The sequence below is a fragment of the Halichoerus grypus genome, chromosome 4 (genome assembly GCF_964656455.1).
Source record: "Halichoerus grypus chromosome 4, mHalGry1.hap1.1, whole genome shotgun sequence".
NCBI classification, from domain to species: domain Eukaryota; kingdom Metazoa; phylum Chordata; class Mammalia; order Carnivora; family Phocidae; genus Halichoerus; species Halichoerus grypus.
This window is the reverse complement of record NC_135715.1, coordinates 121,010,283-121,032,115: the sequence shown is the minus strand read 5'-3', so window position 1 is coordinate 121,032,115 and position 21,833 is coordinate 121,010,283. Positions and strand designations below refer to the sequence as shown.

The following is a 21,833-nucleotide window of genomic DNA, read 5'->3' as shown; positions in this document are numbered from 1 at the left end:
TTACATGCAGTCAGCGGGCAAAGGCCTTTAATCTGGAAGGCACTTTGCAATTATGAGCATGGGGATTTTTTTTTTCTTTCTCAAGTTGATGTGGTTTTAACTATTTGCTTTTCTTGATCTCACTTCCCCAATCTTTTGTATTTATTTATTTGAAAAAGAACTGACTTAGCCATTCATCAGGAAAAATTCTCAAAATATTTTTAGGGTTATACTCTTTAGCCTTCAGAGATACATTTCTTAAAAATGGCTCTGAATATGAGTCAGAGGCATCTGCCAAGGGGCTGGATCAGAATTTCATGACCTTATTAAAAGCTGTTTCACAAACCATTGCTTATTAAAGATGGACTCCTACATGCAGAGCGTCATTAGAGCCCAAACCTAAAAATAAAGTCATGTAACCATGCAACATCTGTAGTGATCCTTCCATGATGATTAGTGAAAAAAACAGATCTATATTCAAAAAGGTGTTTAATGGGATAAACATGGGCTCTTTATGTTCAGAAAAGAAAAATATTTTATTCAAAAAAAAACCCCAACCCTGAAAAACATACTTTACATCTGACAAATGGTATAACATAAAGAATGCTGACATCTAAAGACAGAACAATTTATTGTTTATTGTTATGGCTATGGTTCCATGAAGACCTTCTAAGTTTATCGGAGCTAACAAAACTGATAGAGCTAGAGTTTCTTCTTGATCCATAAACATTATATGATGTACCGACCTTTAAAAATTCAGTTTTCTTTAAACATTACAAGTATCTTGAAACCATATTACGAGAAAAAAACAACAACAACAACATTTGGGTGTGAATATATTTCATGAGAAATACTTGAAAATTACACTGTGTATTTGTACTTAGTAGAAGCATGAATAGTCCCTTTCATTTAGAAGTGGACAAGAAATAATTATTGAAAAATTCTACAAGGAAACCTGCAGATGGTTTAAGTTATTTTCTATGTGTTTAATTCTATTGCACTCAAGAAAATGACTTAAAACCCAAACCACATAGCATATCCATAAAATTAGATTCTTATTGTTTCTAAAACTCCAGATCTTTCAACCCTAAATGCTGTTGTTTATTTACAAAATGCAGGAAATGAAGCCTAAGCTATTTCTTTTAAGAAGAGTTTTTTAAAATTCTGAGACAAACAATAAAATATTCTCGAGAAAAAGCTAGACCAAAAAAAAAAAATTTATTAAATGGTTTCTAATTTCCCAGCATATATTTTAAACTCCATTTCAAATGTGCACTTAGTTAAACAGTAAGCTAAAGAACTAAACATTCTTTTTTGTAATGCTGGACACAACCTGTGAAAATTTTCTGCATTTAGATTCAACAATGCTCTTATCTAGAGCTCATCTCCAGAGAGACAATTACCATTTCCTTTGCCTTGATATTGTTTGTTTAACTTGACACAGTGAAGAAAGGGCTCACATTGACCAAAATCCCCAGCATTAATTTATTTCATGTTCAGCATTCATCATTGCCAGGGTGCAAGCAAGACCTGGCATTCATTTGAAATACCTGCCCAAGAAGCACTGCGGAAAAAACCTGGCCGCTTGGAAACCAATACATTCTTCATACGATCAGAGTCCTATGGACGGCTGCAAATAACGCATGGGTTTATTAAATTTCTTTCTTTTAAGGAACTTTTAAGGAATGATGTGCAGATTCCAGTTTGAAGTTGGAATAACAGAATTTACTCCCTTCACGGTTACGATGAAACAAGTGAGCCTTGGGAAAGTGGAACAATGGAAATAGAAATGCTTGAATTATAGGGTCTTGACCCCAAAATACAGGTTTCCTTTCTTTTGCTTTTCAGGTTCTTTATGATGTAAGAATATTATAATTACATTTCAGGGTCTCTAGTAAATACTGTCAAATCAGTACAACTAGGATTTTTTTTTTTTTAACTTCATAAAAAAAAATTACTTTCCACATTAGAAATATGGGTGTGAGTCTTTTGAAGCAGAGAAAGCATAGTCTGGCAGTGGTAATCCATGGCCTATTTCTCTAAAAAGCATACTTCTTATTCAGCCCTTTAAGCCATAATTAACTTGGATTTCATCTAAATTGCCCAACACAACAGAATGTCTTAGAAGAAAAAAAAAAAAAAACAAGAAAGAAAGAAAGAAAGAGAAAAGAACATGCACCATGCAGAGCCCGATTCTTGAGGGCAGACAGAGGCAACCCTTGCTGGCTTCAAGGCTTCTTTTTTTCAGAATGAAGTGACAACCATGTGGACTTAAGAATCCATTCTCGAACAGTCATTCACAACCAAAAGATAAAAAGCAAATACACGTGTTTCCCCTCACCACAGCTCACCTGCAAAAACTCATTGAGTTCAACCTGTCCATTTTTGTTCAAATCTACTTCATTCAGAATTTCATGTAGTGTATTCTCATCCATTTGGATGTTGATACTCTAAATAAAAGGAAAGCACAAAATAATAAGGTTTAATTAAAAATGATGCATACCCTTTTATTAATGCTACCAACCTTTCAAAAATTACAGGAGAAAGTTACTTACAGAAAGCATTAGATGCAGAAAAATGATCTAATCGAGTTTTTATGTTTTTCTGCTAGCAAAGATATTGAACCAAAGAAAGATTACCTCTAATACACGCTGAACATCAACAATGGTAATAAAGCCCTTTTGGTCTGCATCAAACTTATGAAATCTCTTCTTGTACCTGGAACACAACATTGAACATTGGAAAAATATACCTACGTGGGTCAAGTCAGAACAGAGAAATATGGAAACTTATTAGAAGTACCTGTCGATGTCGGAAGGCAGGAGGCTAATTTCAGAGTGATCTGTTAACTGTTCTGATCGAGATTTATAGCCCATTTCATAATACAGAAACTTCCTGGCTGTTTCAAGTTCCTCCTAAAACATAGGCATACACAAAGTTCAAAGATTTATGGAAAGAATTATTGATTTTTTTTCTCCTTTTTTTTCCCTTTCTCACTTTTCTGACCAGCACAATTTTTTATTTCTTCCAGTTTTACTGAAGTATAATTTATATTCAATAAAATGCACCTATTTTAGATACGCAGTTTGATGTATACTCTACCACGATCTAGATATAGAACATTTCTATCATCCTAAGAAGCTTCCTCGGGCCCTTTTTTTCAGTTGATCTGCTAGCCTCAGGCCATCACTGATCTGCTTTTTGTCTCCAGAGTGTTTTTGCCTTTTCTCAAGTTTCACATAAAAGGGTCCATATAGTATGTAGTGTTTTGTGTCTGACTGCTTTCACACGGCACAATAATTCTGAGATTCACTCACGTCACCTGTTTTAATATTTCGTTTCTTTTTCCTGCAGAATATTCTCACCCAGTATCGTCTAACCAAATCTAGAAAACCCAATCCTTGTGGTTTGGTGACAAAGCAATTAAAGGTGGCACACACGGTCATTGACAGACATCATGGGATTAGCTACTCTGAAGCTTTGTCACAAGGATGCTGAGAGTTGGGTGGAAGTTACAGAGTCACGAGAAGAAACAAGCTCTCTGAACAGTTACTCTGACACTTGCCACTGTCCACAGCCTCAGCAGATAGTAACTATTGTTGAGAACATTGTCTTAGTTTTTCATGGCACTCTCCTGCTGGCTTACAGCTTACAAACCGTCTTTTTCCTTCCTTTCCCTTTTTGGAATTTTGTACTACATTTGCCCACCTTCTGTCTTCTGGTTCTGTTCTTATTTGCCACAATATTTTAAAGCTCAACGGTAGTTAAATAATCCCATCTGCAAATTCTCTGAGTACCCAAAGATATCATTTTTCTGGGCTGGCATATAAACTCATTTAGAGCAGTCTCCTATTTGAATATCTATTTCCTCTTACCAATATTTATTTTGCTCTTTTCACACTGAAAACCGTTCTCCTTGACACAAAAGAAGGAAAGAAATTTGGTATTAAACTCTGAGTTGAATTGTTCTTCCTTTTCTCCAGCATTCAAAAATATGGTGCCAGTCACTTTAAGCAATGATCTAGGTTAAGCCTTACATGTATTCTTTTTGTTTTTTTTTTTAATTTATTTTTGGTGTCCTTAGCATTTTTTCCCCCAACCTTTAGTCAACTCCTGACACTATTCTATTCCTACATCCACATTAGTCCAGGATACCCTTTCATTGTGGAGCACTTGTCTTCCATCTATTTTAAATGTGGTGTTTATCGGCTGGCTTTGTTCTGAGTCACAGTCCCGTTTCTTCACTTGCTGCCCCTTTTTCCTCCTCATAAGAATCAATTTTGAAAGAATTTCTTTTGGTGAGCCTCTCTCAATTGACTTAAGTGGTCTTCTCTTTAAAGTCTCTCAAGGAAATGTATGTTTTATCTGAAGGTATAATGCTATGTTTATCTGAAGGTAAAATGCTATGGCAGCATTTTCCAACATGCATCCTGAGTAGTACTAGTCTCCCTCCCTCCAGTCTTTCCAAAGAGGGAGAGGTGGGTCCGTCTCTGAATAAGTTCCCTTTTGGAAACTGACAATGCACATAGGCATTCAAAAGGCACCAAATCATCTGTGCTAAAGAAAATGGTTTCGTTTGTTGAACTCAGAATTTCCCAAATTCTTCTGTCCATGTAGTCGTCTTTTGATTTACACCTTGCGGAGCACAATTTGGCAATGTCCCATTCTCTAAATGTCCTCACCAATTCCTCTATGAATCCCCAGTTCCCCTAGACAATGTCTTCTTCCCTAATCAGTTCTTCCAATGCGGTTGGATTCGATCTTGAGTAGCTGTTCTCTAAATCTTTCTCTCGATTTTGAAAAGAGACATACATTTCTGAGGTATATATTCGGTTGTAACCACTCAATTAGATTTCAAGATCCTTGAAACTATGAGCTATTTATTATTCCCCTAAAATATTTGGTATAATGCTCAGTATACAAGTCACTCATTAAGTATTGACTGGTAAAAACAACCACAATTCATCTACAGAGAGTTATTTATCACCTTGTTCTGCTTTCACTTTTGCAGGTTAAATAATCCCAATGCTTTTAACCTTTTCTCAGAAGTCCAGCTATCTAACCTTTAATTCTTTTTTTCTTTCTCCTTTGTTCTCTCTAGACTGTCCACAGGTCTCATTAATACTCCTACAGCTCAGATACTAGATAATAACTTTAGGTCTTTTATTTCTCTTACTTTGTTGAGGGGGATGGGAGAATATTTCTGAGCACACAAATCTACTCATAAAACTTGAACTGAATGAAGTTAAATCTAGTTTCCTCAGGAGGGCCAAACACAGCCAGTTTACAGAATTTTCTTCTTCCTTCCTACCTCCTACAGCCTGAATTCCTGGCACCAGCTATCTTCCTGCATATTCAAATCTTTCCAACCATAATTTTTACAGGAACACATTATCCCCAATCTTTCTATATGGTAACAAAAAAAAAAAAAAATGATTGGCATTAGCAAAGGAACAAGTTTCACTCTTGGGTTGTCTCTGTATGCGGCTTTAGTCCATGAAATCAAAACTCAACACTGGAAGAGCTACAACCAGTTCTGCCAAAGCAGAGGCACCAGGCCAAGGTGGGGAAAGCGCATGCCCTGAAATCAGAGCACCTGGTTTCGGCCCCCGTTCCACAGTTTACTAAGTGTCTGAACTCTGACTGGACTTACTCCCTGAGCCTGTGTTCTCAACTATAAAATGGGGGTAAAGGTTACCTCTGACAGGCTTGTGGTCAGATTAAGGACCTCTTCAGCCAGTGACTTCTGCTATCAGTACACTACAAACATTGCATTAAAATTACTACAGGAAAAATTTTTAAAATGTAGGGCCATGGTTTCACGCCTGAAGACCCTGAATCTGATAGTCTAAAGTCACGCCTCAAAATCTGTTCTTTTCCCTACATTTCCAGGTGACTCTGATATGTAACCACCTTTGGGAATCTACACCAGAATGAGAATGTTTTAAGGACAGGATCTATGCCCAATCCTTCCTTACACCTTCCACATAGGACACAGATGCGCAGTTATGTCCATTCATCATGGACAGTTATTTATTTAGGGCCTATCATGGCTGGCACTGAGGTTACAGAAACAAAGCAGATCATGTCCTCTCCTTTGGAAAGCTTATTTCCTGGATGAGAGGCAGATGACAAATAAACAAACAACTAAATACATGGTATATCAAATGGGAACAGATGCCAAAGAGAAAAATGAGGTAGGGAGAGGGATAGGAAGTGAAGGGATAGGCCATGAGGGTATCTAGGAAAGACATTCCAGGCAGAGGAACCAGCAGGGCTTAAATAAGGAAGAGCAACTCAACTTGTGGGGAGTGAATGAATGGGAAGTCCAGAGGGATCAGAAAGGTGGTGGCCAGATCACAGAGACCTTGTAAACCACTGTCATGACTTTGGCCTTACACTGAGTAAAACAGAGGGTGTTTTGGCAAAGTAATTGTTAATTATCAGCCCTCATCTTACTAGTCTATCAGCATCATTTGATACAGTAGATTACTTTCCTCTTCTTGAAATATTTTCTTCCTCTCCTTCTGGGAAACAACTCTCTCTTCAGTCTTTTCACACTTTCTCCAACCTCGCTAGCTATCACTTTGCCTTTCTCAGGGAGTCTTCCTTATCTACCCACCTTTAAAACTCTGGAGAGCTCCAGGGCTTGAACAACTTGCAGTTATCTAACTACACAAACTCCCTATGTGAGCTCATCCAGCGTGATGGCTTAAATACCAACTCAAATTTACATCTTTACTTCAGACCTCCCCTCTGAACTTCATTTGGACTGACATATCCAATGATCTGGCTTATGTTTTAATAGAATCACGTAAGAACACTGCCTTGTAGGAGGGAAGCTTTTATAATAAACCATGGAAGAAATGCTGGTAGCTGGAAACAGGGTGATATTAAGAAGGGGTTGAATTCAAGCCATTATTGGAAGATAATTATGATACAGTTTGCTGATGGATTCAGATCAAGGATGATATTAAGATTTATGCCTAAGGAACCAAAAGGTGGAATAGCTATTTTTGACATGGAGAGGTTAGTAGCTGTAGTAGTAGTAGTGAGTGCTGGTGGTGGTGATGTTGGTGGTGGTTCACATCCCAAACAGATGGTGCTATGGACTGAACTGTTCCCCCCAAAATCCATATGTTGAAGCCCTAACCCCCAATGTGATGGTATTTAGAGACGGGGCTTTGGCGAGGTCATTAGGTTTAGATGAGTCTTGAGAATGGGGTCCCCCTTCCTCCCTCTCTCTCCTCCATACGAGGACACAGCAAGAAGGCAGCTCTCTGAAAGCCAGGAGGAGCCCTCTTACCAGAACCCAACCATGCTGGCACCCTCATCTCAGACTTCTAGCCTCCAGAATTGAGAGAAACGAAGGCCTGCTGTTTAAGCCACCTAGACTGTGGTATTCTGTAACAGTAGCCTGAGTAGATTAAGACAGAGAGGATTCCAGAAAGTAGTTCAAGAAGGAGGGAGGAGTCCACTGTGTCAACGCCACTGAGTGAGTAAAAGGAGGACCAAGAACTGACAAGTGTATTGAGCAACATGGAAGCCACTGGTGAGCATGATCAGAGCTACTATAGCAAAGTGGCAAAAACAAGCTTCAATGGAATGGGTTCAAGAAAGACTGGGGGATGGGGCGCCTGGGTGGCTCTGTCGTTAAGCATCTGCCTTCGGCTCAGGTCATGATCCCAGGGTTCTGGGATCGAGCCCCGCATCGGGCTCCCTGCTCCGCGGGAAGCCTGCTTCTCCCTCTCCCACTCCTCCTGCTTGTGTTCCCTCTCTCGCTGTCTCTCTCTCTCTCTGTCAAATAAATAAAATCTTAAAAAAAAAATCTTTTAAAAAAGAAAGACTGGGGGGGTGAGGTACGGAACCAATGCGCACAGAAAGTATTTTTCCTATAAATACACGAAAATGTCTCTGCATATTATAACAATTTGATTTAATTAAAATCATGAAAATCTTCTGTTTATTACAACAAGCCCAGGGCTGTAAATGTGGGCATCTGAGCATCATTGGCTTTTTAAAAATTTGGATATAAATATAAAATTCCAAATGACACAAATCAATAAGCATTTAGTGGTCAGGCAATAAAACCACTATTTCCTGCCAAAGGCAAATTTGCACAAGTGTGAATTTCACTAGAGAGTACATTCTAAAAGCGTTCTCAATGAAAACCAGAAAAGGTTCTACCCACAATCATTATTATCCTACTTTTTCAGGAAATATGACCACAAATTTAAGAGTATTTTTCTATAAGGTATTTTCCAGAAACAACCAACACATTTTGGAATCAGAATATCTTTCCAGTTTTCTAAGACCTAGCAATATTAAACACACACCCCCTCCACGCAGAAACTGGCAAGAAATCAAAAGTTCCCATTGAAAACTATGCTAGCCTCTACTAACAGACCAAGACATGACATGTTTATAATAGGAACTGTGGTTTTAAAGACTTCTATATAATACCTCTTTTTTATAATCATCCCAATTCAGTTCTCTGCCCATCAGTTCAACAATCCTGGGCAGGGCTTCCTCTGCTGCCTGGACATTTAGGAAGGCCAGGCGAGTCCGCCGTGAAATCATATCCACTGCTGTGCAGGCATACTCCTTAATCCCATATTTCACCTGAGTTGAAATTAAAATTATTAGCGTGGGCCTTTTTTTTTTTTTTAAAGAAGAAATAACACTTCACTTAAAAAAAAAATTCACACTTAGGGAAAGTGACATTGTTCTTTATACACTCTTGTTTTCTAGCAGGCATGAGACAAATAATGACATCATACAAGTTCCCTGCCCATCTGCCAAAGAAGGTTTGTAAATTGGGACAAAATGGAAAAGAGTTGATGCTTTCTTCCTGAATTGACCCTGGCACAAACATGCACACTGCATCGTTTCCCATTTACCATCCACAGTAATCACTTACCTCTTTGCTTATACATCACATGGATGTTAATTTACATGGCCAAGTAGGCAAAGAACGAGTATGAAAAAGTATAGTCTCATCTCTTTAGGCTGTCCAGAGTTTTCTGTCTCAAGAGTACCCAGAGGACAGAAGGCTTGCGGTCAATCAACAAGCAAATGCTTACTGGACACTCGTGCTTTAAAAGTACAATGAATCATAAATAAATACAAAGCGTGGTCTCTGATTTCACAAAATGTAGAAACTTGATGAGAAACAAAATTTCAATCTTTGGGAAGTTAAGTGCAAACCAAGATATGTCAACGGCCCACAAGTGAGTATAAACTTGAAGAGTTACAAATTTACAAAAGAGGCAAACAACTGAGAAGTCACAAGACTTGGGATAACTCTGTGGAGGAGGAAGAAATAGATATTTTCTATTAACATCATTACCACTGTCAATATCACTTCAGATTTAACATTTAAATTTATAAATGAAGGGATCTGGGCTGGGCAGACATTTTGCTAAAGGCTCTGGCTGGCAAATGGACATTAACATTTAGTCATATATAATTTTTCAAGATGATGACAAATGAACAGGTGACCAGCATCCCATAGCAGACAGGAAATTCCCACGTAGCCATTCACATACCTCGGCTTCAATGTATGGAAATTCTGACACAAGACGCACGCCAACGATGGGCCACCTTTTTCCGGTTACACTTGCCATTTTGGCCACCTCAAAAGCCTTGTCACCATAGGTGGTGGCAAGATGCTGTGCCACCTAGGGAAACAAAACTGCATTAGGCAGGTACTTTGAATATCAATACCGTCTAGGCATGAAGCAAAAAATGCACATGCTTATCCTGTCAGTTTTTCACAGCCCGTAACTAATAGTTCCAGGAGAGTATTAGATTTTGATTTTGTGGGAGGAAACCACTTGTGCTCTGAATGCTTAGGCTAGCACTAACTCTGCCATGCATGTGTCAGTGTATCAGTGACTGATGAAGCTTCAGCTTCACTCTGCCCCCAGTGTTACTTCTGAAGAACAGCCTTCCATACCCTCGAGACAGAAAGAATGTGGGATGATGCTCTGTTTGCGGAGGACAAACCAAACCAACCCCAGACTTTAAAATAGAAACTAGTATGTGCATTGCTTTTTAGGCAACCGAAGAAAAGTCTGATCAGCTTTTTTCCTTAGTTCACTTCCACAGCATGCAGACAGAAACGAGCCCAGCAAAAGGAAATTCTAAATCAGGGAGGCCTCCTGGTTGCCAATTCTGTTTGTGGCAACAGTGAGATGAGGTGAAGAATAGGATGATGCACACCCACCTCACTTTCAAGCCCATAATCCTGGACAAGCCTAATGTAGAGTGTGGGGCTCCAATCTTTGCCCCCTTGAAGGAAAAGCCCAACTGTTCTGCTTGGTCCTGCTTTCAAATTGTGAGCCTTGATAGCAGCATTTATGGTATCTTCTGCCATAGATCGATACGTTGTCCACTTTCCACCTACAAATAATTTGATAAATAATTCATTACGTTACCATCCTTATTTTTCTTATGATGACCCATTTGCCAACTGATTCATAGCAAAATTCACCTGTTGTTTATAACAAATATGGCAAAGCAATGTGTAAGACTTTACTCAGACTCATCAAAAAAATTCTCCGTTCATTAGCATCAAGAGAGATTCTGGTGTGACAGTGTAACTCGGGGTCCTATCTAAAGCACACCCAAAACACAAGGTGCTACACCATACCTGCTATAGTGATGAGGCCACTCTCACTGATATCCACGACATGATTTCGGGAGATGGACTGAGTATCTGCAGACTTGGGATCAGTAACAAGGGGACGGATACCACTCCATGCTGCCAGGACGTCCCCTCTTCTCACTGGGAAGAATCAATGGGAAGGGTGAAGAGGATGACCTAAAGATATTTCAACAAAACTCTGAAATAGCTAATAAGCAGGAGAGAATTCAGGAAAAGGAACACATGAATACAGGCTTTGAAAGAGAGAAGAAGCCCTTAAATATAACAACTAAGTGAGTGGGTAAGTACAACAAAAACTCAAAGAATTATTTGGTTACAAAGATAATCTGCACACACACACAAAAAGCAAATAACCTGAAAATCACTGACACTGATTCCTACCAAAAGAGGAAACAAAAGGAACACATGTTACTAACCCTCAGCTGGAAGGATCTAGAACAGTTGAAAGGAACAACAACAACAAAGTAGAAACAAAACAAAGACAAAGGGATAGATTCGTGACTTGTTACATTTCCTCCTAGAATATACCTAGCTCTCTCTTCTCAGAAAGGACAAAGATCCTTACTAAACAAACAAGCTTGTAACAGGATATTTTCTCCCCTCATCAATGCTACCCTCTTACTGAGCATTTATAGTAGGCCTAGGCTTGTCAAAGCACTTGATATACACATTTCATCTCATTTAATTTCACGAAGACCCATAGCATCAGTTATTATTATTCTCACCATAGAAATGAGAAAAAAAAAAAAACAAACCTGAAAAAGTTTAACCACCTAGCCCAAAGCAAACATCTTATAGATGCTAGAAGAGCATAAGAACCCAGTTCTTCCTGATTATAAAGTTCATATTCTTACCCACTAAATGTACTATCTTTCAACTCCTGACAATCTCTTTTCCCCCCTTATCCCACTATCCTTATAACTGCCTCAAAAATAGGTATACTGGCTCCTCCCAGTTTAGGCACACCATATTTCTGTTACAGTGTATGGAAGGTCTTTGAATATTGAAGATCCCATGAAATTTCTCTTACACTCTGTTAGAATACAATTACCTCTCTATACCAAGAACTGATGGACTCTACAGTAGAATTGGACAACTGTTGCAGAGCACTCATTACTGACCTAAAAACAGATAAGGAGAATAGCCTAGTGGCGGTTCTGGTGCACCATGAGGCGCAAGGGCAAGGGCAAGACCCAAGGCAGAGTTTTCAGAATCTACTTTTCTTTATCCAGATCAGCTTCAGGAATGGCTTAGTCCTTTTCTTCTCCACTCTCCACAACAAGGAGCTGACCACATGCACCAACCCAAGAGTTGCCAAATGATGTAGATGATGAGGAAGTGAATGCTTACCTGGTCCTGCTGCACTTACTTGTATAGACCAATTAATCTAACCCTGGATAACAGAGGAGTAAGTGCAAGTTTGCTCTGACCATGACTTGGGATCAGGTGTTACCTCCTTCATCTTATTCCCAGCCATGACCTTCACTGATGAAAAGTTCACTATCTTTAGAACACCAAGACAATGGGAAAATTGGATATCCACATGCAGAAGGATAATCTCAAAGTGAATGAAAGACCTATACATAAAAGCTAAAACTATAAAACATTTAGAAAAGAAGTATGGGGGAAAATCTACATGTCATTGGGTTTGGCAATGATTTCTTGAATATGATGCCAAAGGCATAGGTAATATAACATAATTATAATTAAAAAAAAGATAAAATGGACTTCTCAAAATTAAAAACTTCTGTGCTTCAAAAGACATTACCAACAGATGGAAAGGCAACCCATGCCATAGGAAAAAATATTTGTAAATTATATCTCTGACAAGAAGTTAGTATCCAGAATATATAAGAACTCTTAAAACTCAATAACTAAAAAAGACAACCTGAGTGAAAAATGGGCAAAGGCTTTTAAGAGATCTTTCTCCAAAAAAGATATACAAATGGCCAAAAAGCACATAAAATAGTGCTCAATATCACTAACCATTAGAAAAATGCAAATGAAAACCACAATGAGATACACCTTCATATCCATTAGGCTGGGGTTATTATAAAAAGCTAAAAAACAGAAAAAAACAGACATTGGTGAGGATGTGGAGAAACTGGGATAGCCTTATGCACTGCTGACGGGAAAATAATATGATGCAGCCACTATTGATAAGTGTATGGCAGTTCCTCAAAAAATTCAACATAGAATTACCATATTATCTAGCAATGACAATTCTGGGTACATACACACCCCAAAGAACTGAAAGCACACACAAAAAATTGTACCCTTCCATGTTCATAGCAGCATCATTCATATCAGCCAAAATATGGAAGTAACCCAAGTGACCACCAATAGATGAATGGTTAAACAACATGTGGTCTATACATAGAATGGAATATTATTCAGCTTTGAAAAGTAAGGGAATTCTGACACATGCTACCTTGAAGACATTATGCTAAGTAAAATAAATCATTCACAAAAGGACGAATATTGGCTGGTTCCATTTATATGAGATACCTAGCGTAGTTAAATTCATAGCGACAGTAAGCAGAATGGTGATTGCCAGGGGGTAGGGGAGGTGGGTATGGGAGGTTAGTGTTTAATGGGTACAGAGTTGAGGAGAATAAAAAAGATCTGGAGATGGACAGTGGCAACGGTTGCACAAAAATGTGAATGTATTTAATGCCACGGAACTGTATGCTTAAAAACGGTTAAAATGACAAAATGATAAAAATTAACCATAATTTTTAAAAAATCAAGACAAAAGGAAAAATTAGCACATTTCGAGTCTCAGCAGATTAAGGAAATATTTTACATGTAACTTATAAATATCAGGACTCTCACCAGCCCATACCATGCCCAAACTTCATCCAAATTAAAATATCTCATTCAGGGGAGCACAGTTTTGTGAGCAGAGGACAGTGTGGATGTCAGATCCCACTCAGTCCTTGGGAGTGTGCCCTTGTACAGTGAACCTCCTGTGTTTATACACGGCACCACCTGAAAAGTATCTAGAAAATATCTAGCCGACTCTATCGAAAGAGTCACAAAGACTCCTTGAAATGACTGGAATAGTCAAAAAAAAATTTTTTTTAAGGTGTCTAACCAAGTACGGGGGAAAGACCCTAAAAAACTATATTGAATGACAGATCATCCCTCCATCTTGACCTCAAATGAATATATATATATATATATATATATATATATATATATATATATATATATATTCTGGTAAAGATAAATTCATCTATGGTAAATCTGGCATATTTTAATATAGCTCCTTGAGGGCCACACTCTTAACATGACACATGTCTACAGTGGTGTTTAATCAAATCCATATCTAAACACCGCATCAGAAGCAAAGGAAGAGGAAACATCATAAGCTGGTGCAGAAAGCCGAGGGCTTCCAGTCTTGTTAATTGGAGACCTACAGAGTCTCAATGCAAGGTTCCATTTCTAAACCTGCCCTTCTGATATGTGTATTCTCTTAATTAAGTTTATCCTGATGGCTTCCATGGAATGAGGGTTAATTCTTGCTTCATGCAATTCCACAAAAGTCTTGTGAAACGTCCACACAAATCATGCAATGTTTTAATCTTTACAAAAGACCTAACTAGGAAATTACCACTATTTTCCATTAGAGTTCAAATAGCCCTCTGAGTCAAAAATAAAACTTAGCCAACCACACAGAACGTCACTGTGGTCACCACAGTCTGCCGAGCATGTTTGTGAAATTCCTTAGGTAGCCACACTGATCAGGAATTTGGCTTCAACTCTTAAAGCCCTCTGACTGATTTTAAAATTATCTGATGGAAAATTAGACTCCCCAGAGTAAATCTGAAGCATATACAAATAGTCTCTCTGGCAAATACTTTGCCTTTTCTGGTATAACAGGCAGAAAAACACACCTGCAAAATTTGTTGTCTAAAACAAAAAGACTGAACTAAAATATCCAAGGTTTCCCTTCACAGAGGAATATTAAATAAAACATTATGGATACTGATACCATTTTTAATCCTTACTCTTGAAATTGATACTCAAAAAAAGAAAAGAAAACGCTACCAGGAAGAGTTTATAATGTGTTAGGAAACTTATTTTATAGTTTAGCATTCAGCTCTTTAACCCCAGAATTATATCAGATGAATGTTGGGATTAAATTTATCTAAAAAGACACATGTCAGGATAATCAAATTTTAAATCATATTTAAAATATGAGTCAGTCTTTATGGTCTGCAGGATTTTTATATTATTAGACCAGAGGGTGGTTGGATCAGGTTATCTAACAGTTTTCTCCCAACCTTAAGATCTAATGATTTTTGTGGATTATTCAAAATGCTATTTCCTGCTGAGGGATAAAGTGCTTGTATCTCTCCACCACTGAAATTAAGTAATGACCGATCAGGGCCATAGGCATAATCTATGTCCATAGGGCCGAGCATGGCTAAGCACATAAAACATGAATTCTAACCTCTTGTATAAAAGACAGCAACTAACTGAACTAACATGTTTCTCCCCTTATCACCTATTCACCCACAGTGGAAACCTTGCACACTGTTAAACAAACCCTAGTTAAAGTTCTTTGAAGAAAGAGATTCAAAAGCAGTAAGCAGAATAGAGAATCGTTAAGCTATCTCTTAATTCTGCCCGAAACTGCTGCAGCCACATTGGCTGGAAACAACCCCAGGATTAAGCCAACTTGGAGGGTGACAGAGTGAAGAGAAATTAGGACCGTGTACCTTAGACATTGCAGAATCACGGAATTTCTCACCTCTTGAGCCTTCTTATATCTGGAGGGTTCTTTTCTTTTTTACAAGATAATACATTTATTTTATAAAACAAAAAAATACAAATTCAATGACTCTCTCAAATCGAGTATTTCCTTCTCCAAAAGTGTATATAAATATATCTCGATTCCATAGAGCAGCTCTGTTCCATAGACTTTTCTGCAGTGCTGGAAATGCTCTACCTCTACACGCCCCAATTCACTCGCTGCTAGCTGCACGAGCCTATGAAGCACTTGAAATGTGGTTCATATGACTGAGGAACTGAATTCCAAATTTTATTTAATTTTAACTAATTAAAAATGAAATAGCCACATGATATGCACATACATGGGCTATGATATTAAACCAGGCAGCTCTAGAATAAAAATCCCCAAGCAGTAGATCTCACACTTGTCCTGGTGGATCATCAAGCCGGATACTTCCCACTAAGGCCCCCTTACCCACATCTCTAATTGAGCACCCTTTTCAGTGAAATTTGACTGTTCCCTTTGCTCATGAGAATACGATCTGCTAATATAGCATGCTTTCCCCCCAAATACTTCACTGTCCTAAGATGCTCCATATTTATCATTTCGAAATATCCTCTTCTCCTACTAAGCTCATGAGTTCAAAGAAATAAAAAATATTTTACCAGACTAAGTACTAAAAAGTACTAAATTAAGTACCAACTTTTACTAAATTAAATACTGAAGTATTTACTAAACTAAGTACTACCCTCAAGTTCTTACTGAGAAATCGTTTCTATCGTTCACATTGTAGCCACGAGTAGGTGGTGGACATCACCTACTTTAAATTCTCCAAGGTATAATATGTGAAGAAAATCACTCAAGTCAAGGCTTTTATGCCTCAGAGCTCAAAAATTCATCTTGATTTCTCTGGTTCTCATACTGCCAGGATAGCTAAACCAGGTTTCATTACTGTTTCATTTTTCTCACCATGTTCAAAGTCTTTAGCAATGTCAATTCTAATATTTCTCAAAACCCCAAATCTTACATCAAGTAAGGGTCATGAATAGTGATCAATAAATAAGATGTGGCTTATTAAAACATTCTCTAAACTTTTTTTATCAAACAAGAACAGCCTACAATACAAAATCAAAAGCAATAATATTTGGGCCTCTGAGCCAATATCCCAGGCTTTGTATAAAGCATCTAATGACTATATATTTAAACATTTGGATATTCTCTTCTAACATAAATAAATGCTTTAATAAAACAAGATGACAGGAAACAACACTATTACAGGAGTTGAGGAAAGTCCTCATTAAACACCACTTATTAGAATAGCTCACCCAGAGGGCATCCAGTTGACTATTTAAGTGCCAAATGCCCAGATGTTTAAAAACCCACGTGAGCACCTCCACAGTGTATAAAAGTACTTGGCAATATTTTCAAAAAGATATTCCCTTTACCATCATGTTTAAGGATTATTTTTGTTGCAATCCCAATAAATAACTCATTCAGGTTTTGGTGTATACAATATATAAAGAGTAAAATATAAATAGTAAAGTTGAATAGACATTTTCCACAGCTGGTTGACAAGACTAAGTGCTGTGTAATTGCTTCAAATTATAATGAATATTTCTACTCTTAACACCTTGGCAAGACAAGTGTTTGTTTTAAAAATTAATAGAAAATGAAGCCCACAGGAAGTGACAATTAAGAGCCAAATGTGCGGTTTTGCTTCACATGAGTTATTTAGCCGTAAATTTTGGGGTGTTCTTTCTCCTGTTTGCCACTTTCAGAAAATCAATAAAACACATGTGAAAATATCTAAATGAACACAGGGGAAATAGTGTCAGAAATCAATACTTCTCTACCAGCATGTTTAACCTGCTGAAATGAAGTGTTAATCACAGAAATAAGATACCATATTACATTTATAAACTAATGAAACTAGAAAAAGCAAAGCGTGTGACACTATAATTAAACAGCTGGAGGACATCCAAGCCTGTGTAAGTTGATAACCCTGGTACAATCTCTGGCAGCGAAAAGGCAGGTCTGCAGTGAGTCGATATGGCCAGCTCGGTTGTTAATTGAATAACAGGCAATCTATAAACACTACTAATTGCATATGTGAAAACCCGTGTACAACTCAAGACGCTGCCTAGAGAAACACTCCAGAAAAACTACATGGATAAAGCACTCGGCAAATCTTCTGTCTCTCTCAATCCCTTTAAGTCATAGCTTAGTTTCACCACTGCCTCCTTCTGATTAACCTCTACCCAGCAGACTTAATGATACATTTTTCAAAAGATCATTTTTCTTCCTAACCCAATACACACCACACAACTATCAATTACCCATTTCAGAAAAGAACAAACAAGTAATCTAGAAAATTCAGCCTGTGAATGGAAGGCTTTCTAAATCGTAAAAGAAGACATGGTCTTATTCCCAACAGGCAAAATGCTTTTCAGAATTGTTCCGACGCATTTTGCCGAAGTGCGGCAGCTGCTGAGAACAGCATGAGTGTTAAGATTTGACACTTTTTTTTTTTTCCCTTCCTTAAGGATATAGCCATTTGGGGAGGCTCAGAAACTGTTGTCAGAATTTTACTTATTCATCCATTTAATAAATCCTTTAAAATGATTATGTCAACCCTGGCGAATGCAAAACATTTCAAAACTATCGCTCTAGGACCTAAACAAACTTTATTTTTTTAAATCTGCAGAGAAGACTGCTTGGTCCAAGGGATTAGTTATAAGATATGAAACGTCCTCCAGTTTAACATTCAAATCCAAATCAGGCCCGTCCAGAGCAAAGGTCATGATCATTCTGCAAGTGTCTAGCAGCTTCCAGGAAATGAATTGAGAGACTTAATCCACTCTCTGGTGGATATAATATCACATCATAAAACCTGGAATTACCAGTCAGAGTCCCGTGTGGTACTCAGAAGCACAAGTACTGCAGCTAGACTGACTTGTCCTCATCCTGGCTCCAACGCGAACAAACTGCGGGCAAGAAGCTGAAAGTCATGGGGCCTCAGTCTCGATGTCTATAAAATGGGAACTGCAAAATATACCTGGTAAGGTTGTCATTAGGAACCAAAGAGATGATAGAGGCAATATGCTCCGTAGAGTGTCTAGCCTAAAAAGTGCTCGGTAATTGTAGTCTTAAAAAACAAAGCATGTATTAACCACTACAGACAAACGGAAGGACAGAAAGATGGGCAGCACCAGCCTACAGTCAAAGACCTGAGTAGGGCCCGAAGCTGACTTTCTCTCCACACTTCATCATAATGGAAGAGAAATCGGGTTACACCAGAATTCCTAGGAAAAAATGTAAATTTAAATGTCTCCACTTTAAGATATAGACATATAGTAGCAAACTGCATTCTACCAAGACTGAGGGCAACTCCTCAAATATGAGGCCTTTGGTCAACTGGAAACACACATAAAAAAAAAAAAAAACAAAACTATAAGGGATCATTATTAATTAATTGTTTAAAAAAAAAACAAGCTGATAAGTAGCACAGGTGTGACAGACGGTGTGCACCGGGAAATAAATGAAGTATATGAAAGCACTGTCACCTCTGCTTTTACCCCAGATATTTGCTCCCCAGGGAATTCTTTTTTTTTTTTTAAGATTTTATTTATTTATTTGACAGAGAGACACAGCGAGAGAGGGACCACAAGCAGGGGGAGTGGGAGAGGGAGAAGCAGGCTTCCCGCTGAGCAGGGAGCCCAGTGCGGGGCTCGATCCCAGGACCCTGGGACCATGACCTGAGCCGAAGGTAAACGCTTAATGACTGAGCCACCCAGGCGCCCCTCCCCAGGGGATTCTTAATCCCAAGAGTCCCTGGACTGCTAGGAGACAAGCCTGATTTATAGTGTTCAGCTAGGAATTTGGGCCACTTTTACCAAAAATCAAAATTGGCAAAAAAAACCTCTTTGTCAGTTTTACCAATTAACCTGACTACCAAAAGGCATGGGAATTGACAAGACTTTTACAGACCAACCCGGTCCCAGCAGGAATTGCTAAGTCTCCTACGCATTCAGAGGCAGAATAAAGGTGAGGAAGGGGTGCAGGCTTCCGTCTCTGCTACAGCCCAAGGCTCATTTCACTGGTGGAAATCCCCACCTACGATATGGGCACAGCAGCCTTTTGGAACCTACACCTGTTTCCAGCACATCCAGACTCTCAGCACGTATAAGCAGTTAGATTTCTCATCTTACTGCATTTGAACTTTAAGAATTTGGAAACTGTCAACATAGAGCTCTCTGCTCTTGAATTAATTTTACTTCTTGCTCCAACAATCTAAACTTCCTGCTCGTAGGGTCCAATATAAACCCACTTTTAACAAATATGCTACTCAGGCAAATGTGAAACGAAGCAGGATTCATTAACAATAATCAATGCACTAAAATACAATCGTATCCAGGGGCGCCTGGATGGCTCAGTCGTTAAGCATCTATCTTCAGCTCAGGTCATGATCCCAGGGTCCTGGGATCGAGCTCTGCATCGGGCTCCCTGCTCTGCAGGAAGCCTGCTTCTCCCTCTCCCACTCCCCCTGCTTGTGTTCCCTCTCTCGCTGTGTCTCTCTCTGTCAAATAAATAAATAAAATCTTAAAAAAAAACCACACACATAAAATACAATCGTATCCAGATGAAAGTCCTCTTAGATTTCAAAAGGAAAAAAAAAAAAGTATCCAGCTAAAATTGCATTGCATTTTGAGTATTGAAATGCGGGTATTAAACAAGGCACGACCATTTCCCAAATAACGCTATGTGAGGGTGTGTATGAGAGAGAGTATAAACATTAGCCACATAGATCTCAGTTACATGTAGTTCATACATTTGTACCATTAATTCAGGTACCCAAAGAGACTTTACTCAAAATGAAATGACATCCATTACTTGAAATCAGAAGAAACTCAACTATACAATATGGATCCTTCAATTAAACTAGAAGAGTCCCTGGGACCATTTTTTTAAAGCAGTTTGTTTTGTTTGTTTGCAAATGTGTGATCACAAGATGACAAAAAATCCTTTAGGGAAAAAGGATTCATAGATTTTAGTGAGTCACATCAAGAAGAAAATTGTGTCTCTGCATGTCCTCCATTGAAGCCAACATCATAGAAGATTCCTGATATAAATAGATGAAGACTATTTTTCAAAAATCTTAAAATTTCTATCTTACCATAGAAAGATTTTCAAACTGTTACCCACATCCAAAACCCTGAAAGCGCCTATTACTAATTCATTTTAGTTCAAAACAATAATGAGTAGCATACCAGATAGACAATAAGCTTGGTAGCTGAATAAAGAATCCTTACCCTCCAGGAGCTCCATGTGAGAATATATCTTAGACTCTTACCTATAATACAATGTTGTGATACACTAGACCAACGTTGTATGGAAGTACAAAGGATAAGGATAGGGGGCTTCTGAAGTGGAAACAGGATTTTGTCAGGATGAGAAGTTGGGGGAAAGGGCATCCCAGAGCGAAGTTTCATCCTAAACAAAGTGTGTGGTTGAAAATGCATGAACTGATTTGGAAATGACAAGACTATAAAGTGCATAAAGGTGGAGTGGTGGACTATAAAGCTGCAAAGCCAAGTCGGGACGAGCCTTGGAGTCCATGCGAGAGAGTTTAGAATTTCTCCCAAAGTCAATGAGGAGACATCCAAGGGATATTCTTGAGCGAGGAGGTGATGATGAGAATTGTGTTTTAGGAGAGTCCCGATGGAAGGGTCAGACCACGGGGGGCACCAGGGCCTGACCTCTGGAAGCCAGTTAGAAGGCCCATGTAACTGCCCGAGTGAGAAGTGAGACAGGTATGACCAGGACAATGAAGTGAGAGGAGATTTATGTGATACTTCAGAGTGAGCATAGACAGGAACTGGACTGGATGTGGAAAGAGAAGGATCACCAAAGATGAGCACGCCATTTCTAGCTTGCGTGACTGGGTGGTGAGGCTATTAACTGAGGCAGGAAATACAGAAGGATAATGTTGGAAAACTTCTGAAACTAGCCAGGGTAAAAACTACTTGTTATATATATACAGTAGAGAAAATACTATGACATCCAAACTAAAAGTACAGTATGCCCAGGTTAACATGGACAAGACGTCAACTTTGGCTTTTTCAATTTAAAAAAGCATACTTATCCTTCTTAGCTAAATCCACTGTCAACACTCTACTTTTCATATAGTAAAGCTCACTAAGCTTCTTAGATTGTATATCTCCATCCTCTCATTTCTTTGATTATTTCCTATGGATATCCTATATCTGTAAATCAGATCTTCTTAAACTCCAGAAATTAAATCTCGATGCAAACATTTCACTCTCTCCTCAGAGAGCATGCGTGTTTGGAGCTCATGCATGACTCACGTACGGCCATTAGAAACTATCAGAAAGGAATTGTACGAGTTTCATGGGAATGCAGAAAGTAGAGGGGAACAAAGGCAAC

General features: G+C 38.4%; 1 protein-coding gene across 2 annotated transcripts in view; it reads right to left on the bottom strand.

The window, feature by feature from the left end:
* The window catches only part of GPD2 (glycerol-3-phosphate dehydrogenase 2), a 139,297-nt gene that overhangs the window by 3,980 nt on the left and 113,484 nt on the right, over window positions 1-21,833 (bottom strand). For both annotated transcript variants that reach the window (XM_036092219.2, XM_036092218.2), the window contains exons 10-16: window positions 10,634-10,768; window positions 10,208-10,383; window positions 9,528-9,659; window positions 8,443-8,601; window positions 2,782-2,894; window positions 2,619-2,697; window positions 2,331-2,429 (exon numbers count right to left, since the gene is read on the bottom strand). In XM_036092219.2, coding sequence (XP_035948112.1) covers window positions 2,331-2,429; window positions 2,619-2,697; window positions 2,782-2,894; window positions 8,443-8,601; window positions 9,528-9,659; window positions 10,208-10,383; window positions 10,634-10,768 — 893 coding nt within the window. The remainder of the gene's footprint in view (window positions 1-2,330; window positions 2,430-2,618; window positions 2,698-2,781; window positions 2,895-8,442; window positions 8,602-9,527; window positions 9,660-10,207; window positions 10,384-10,633; window positions 10,769-21,833) is intronic.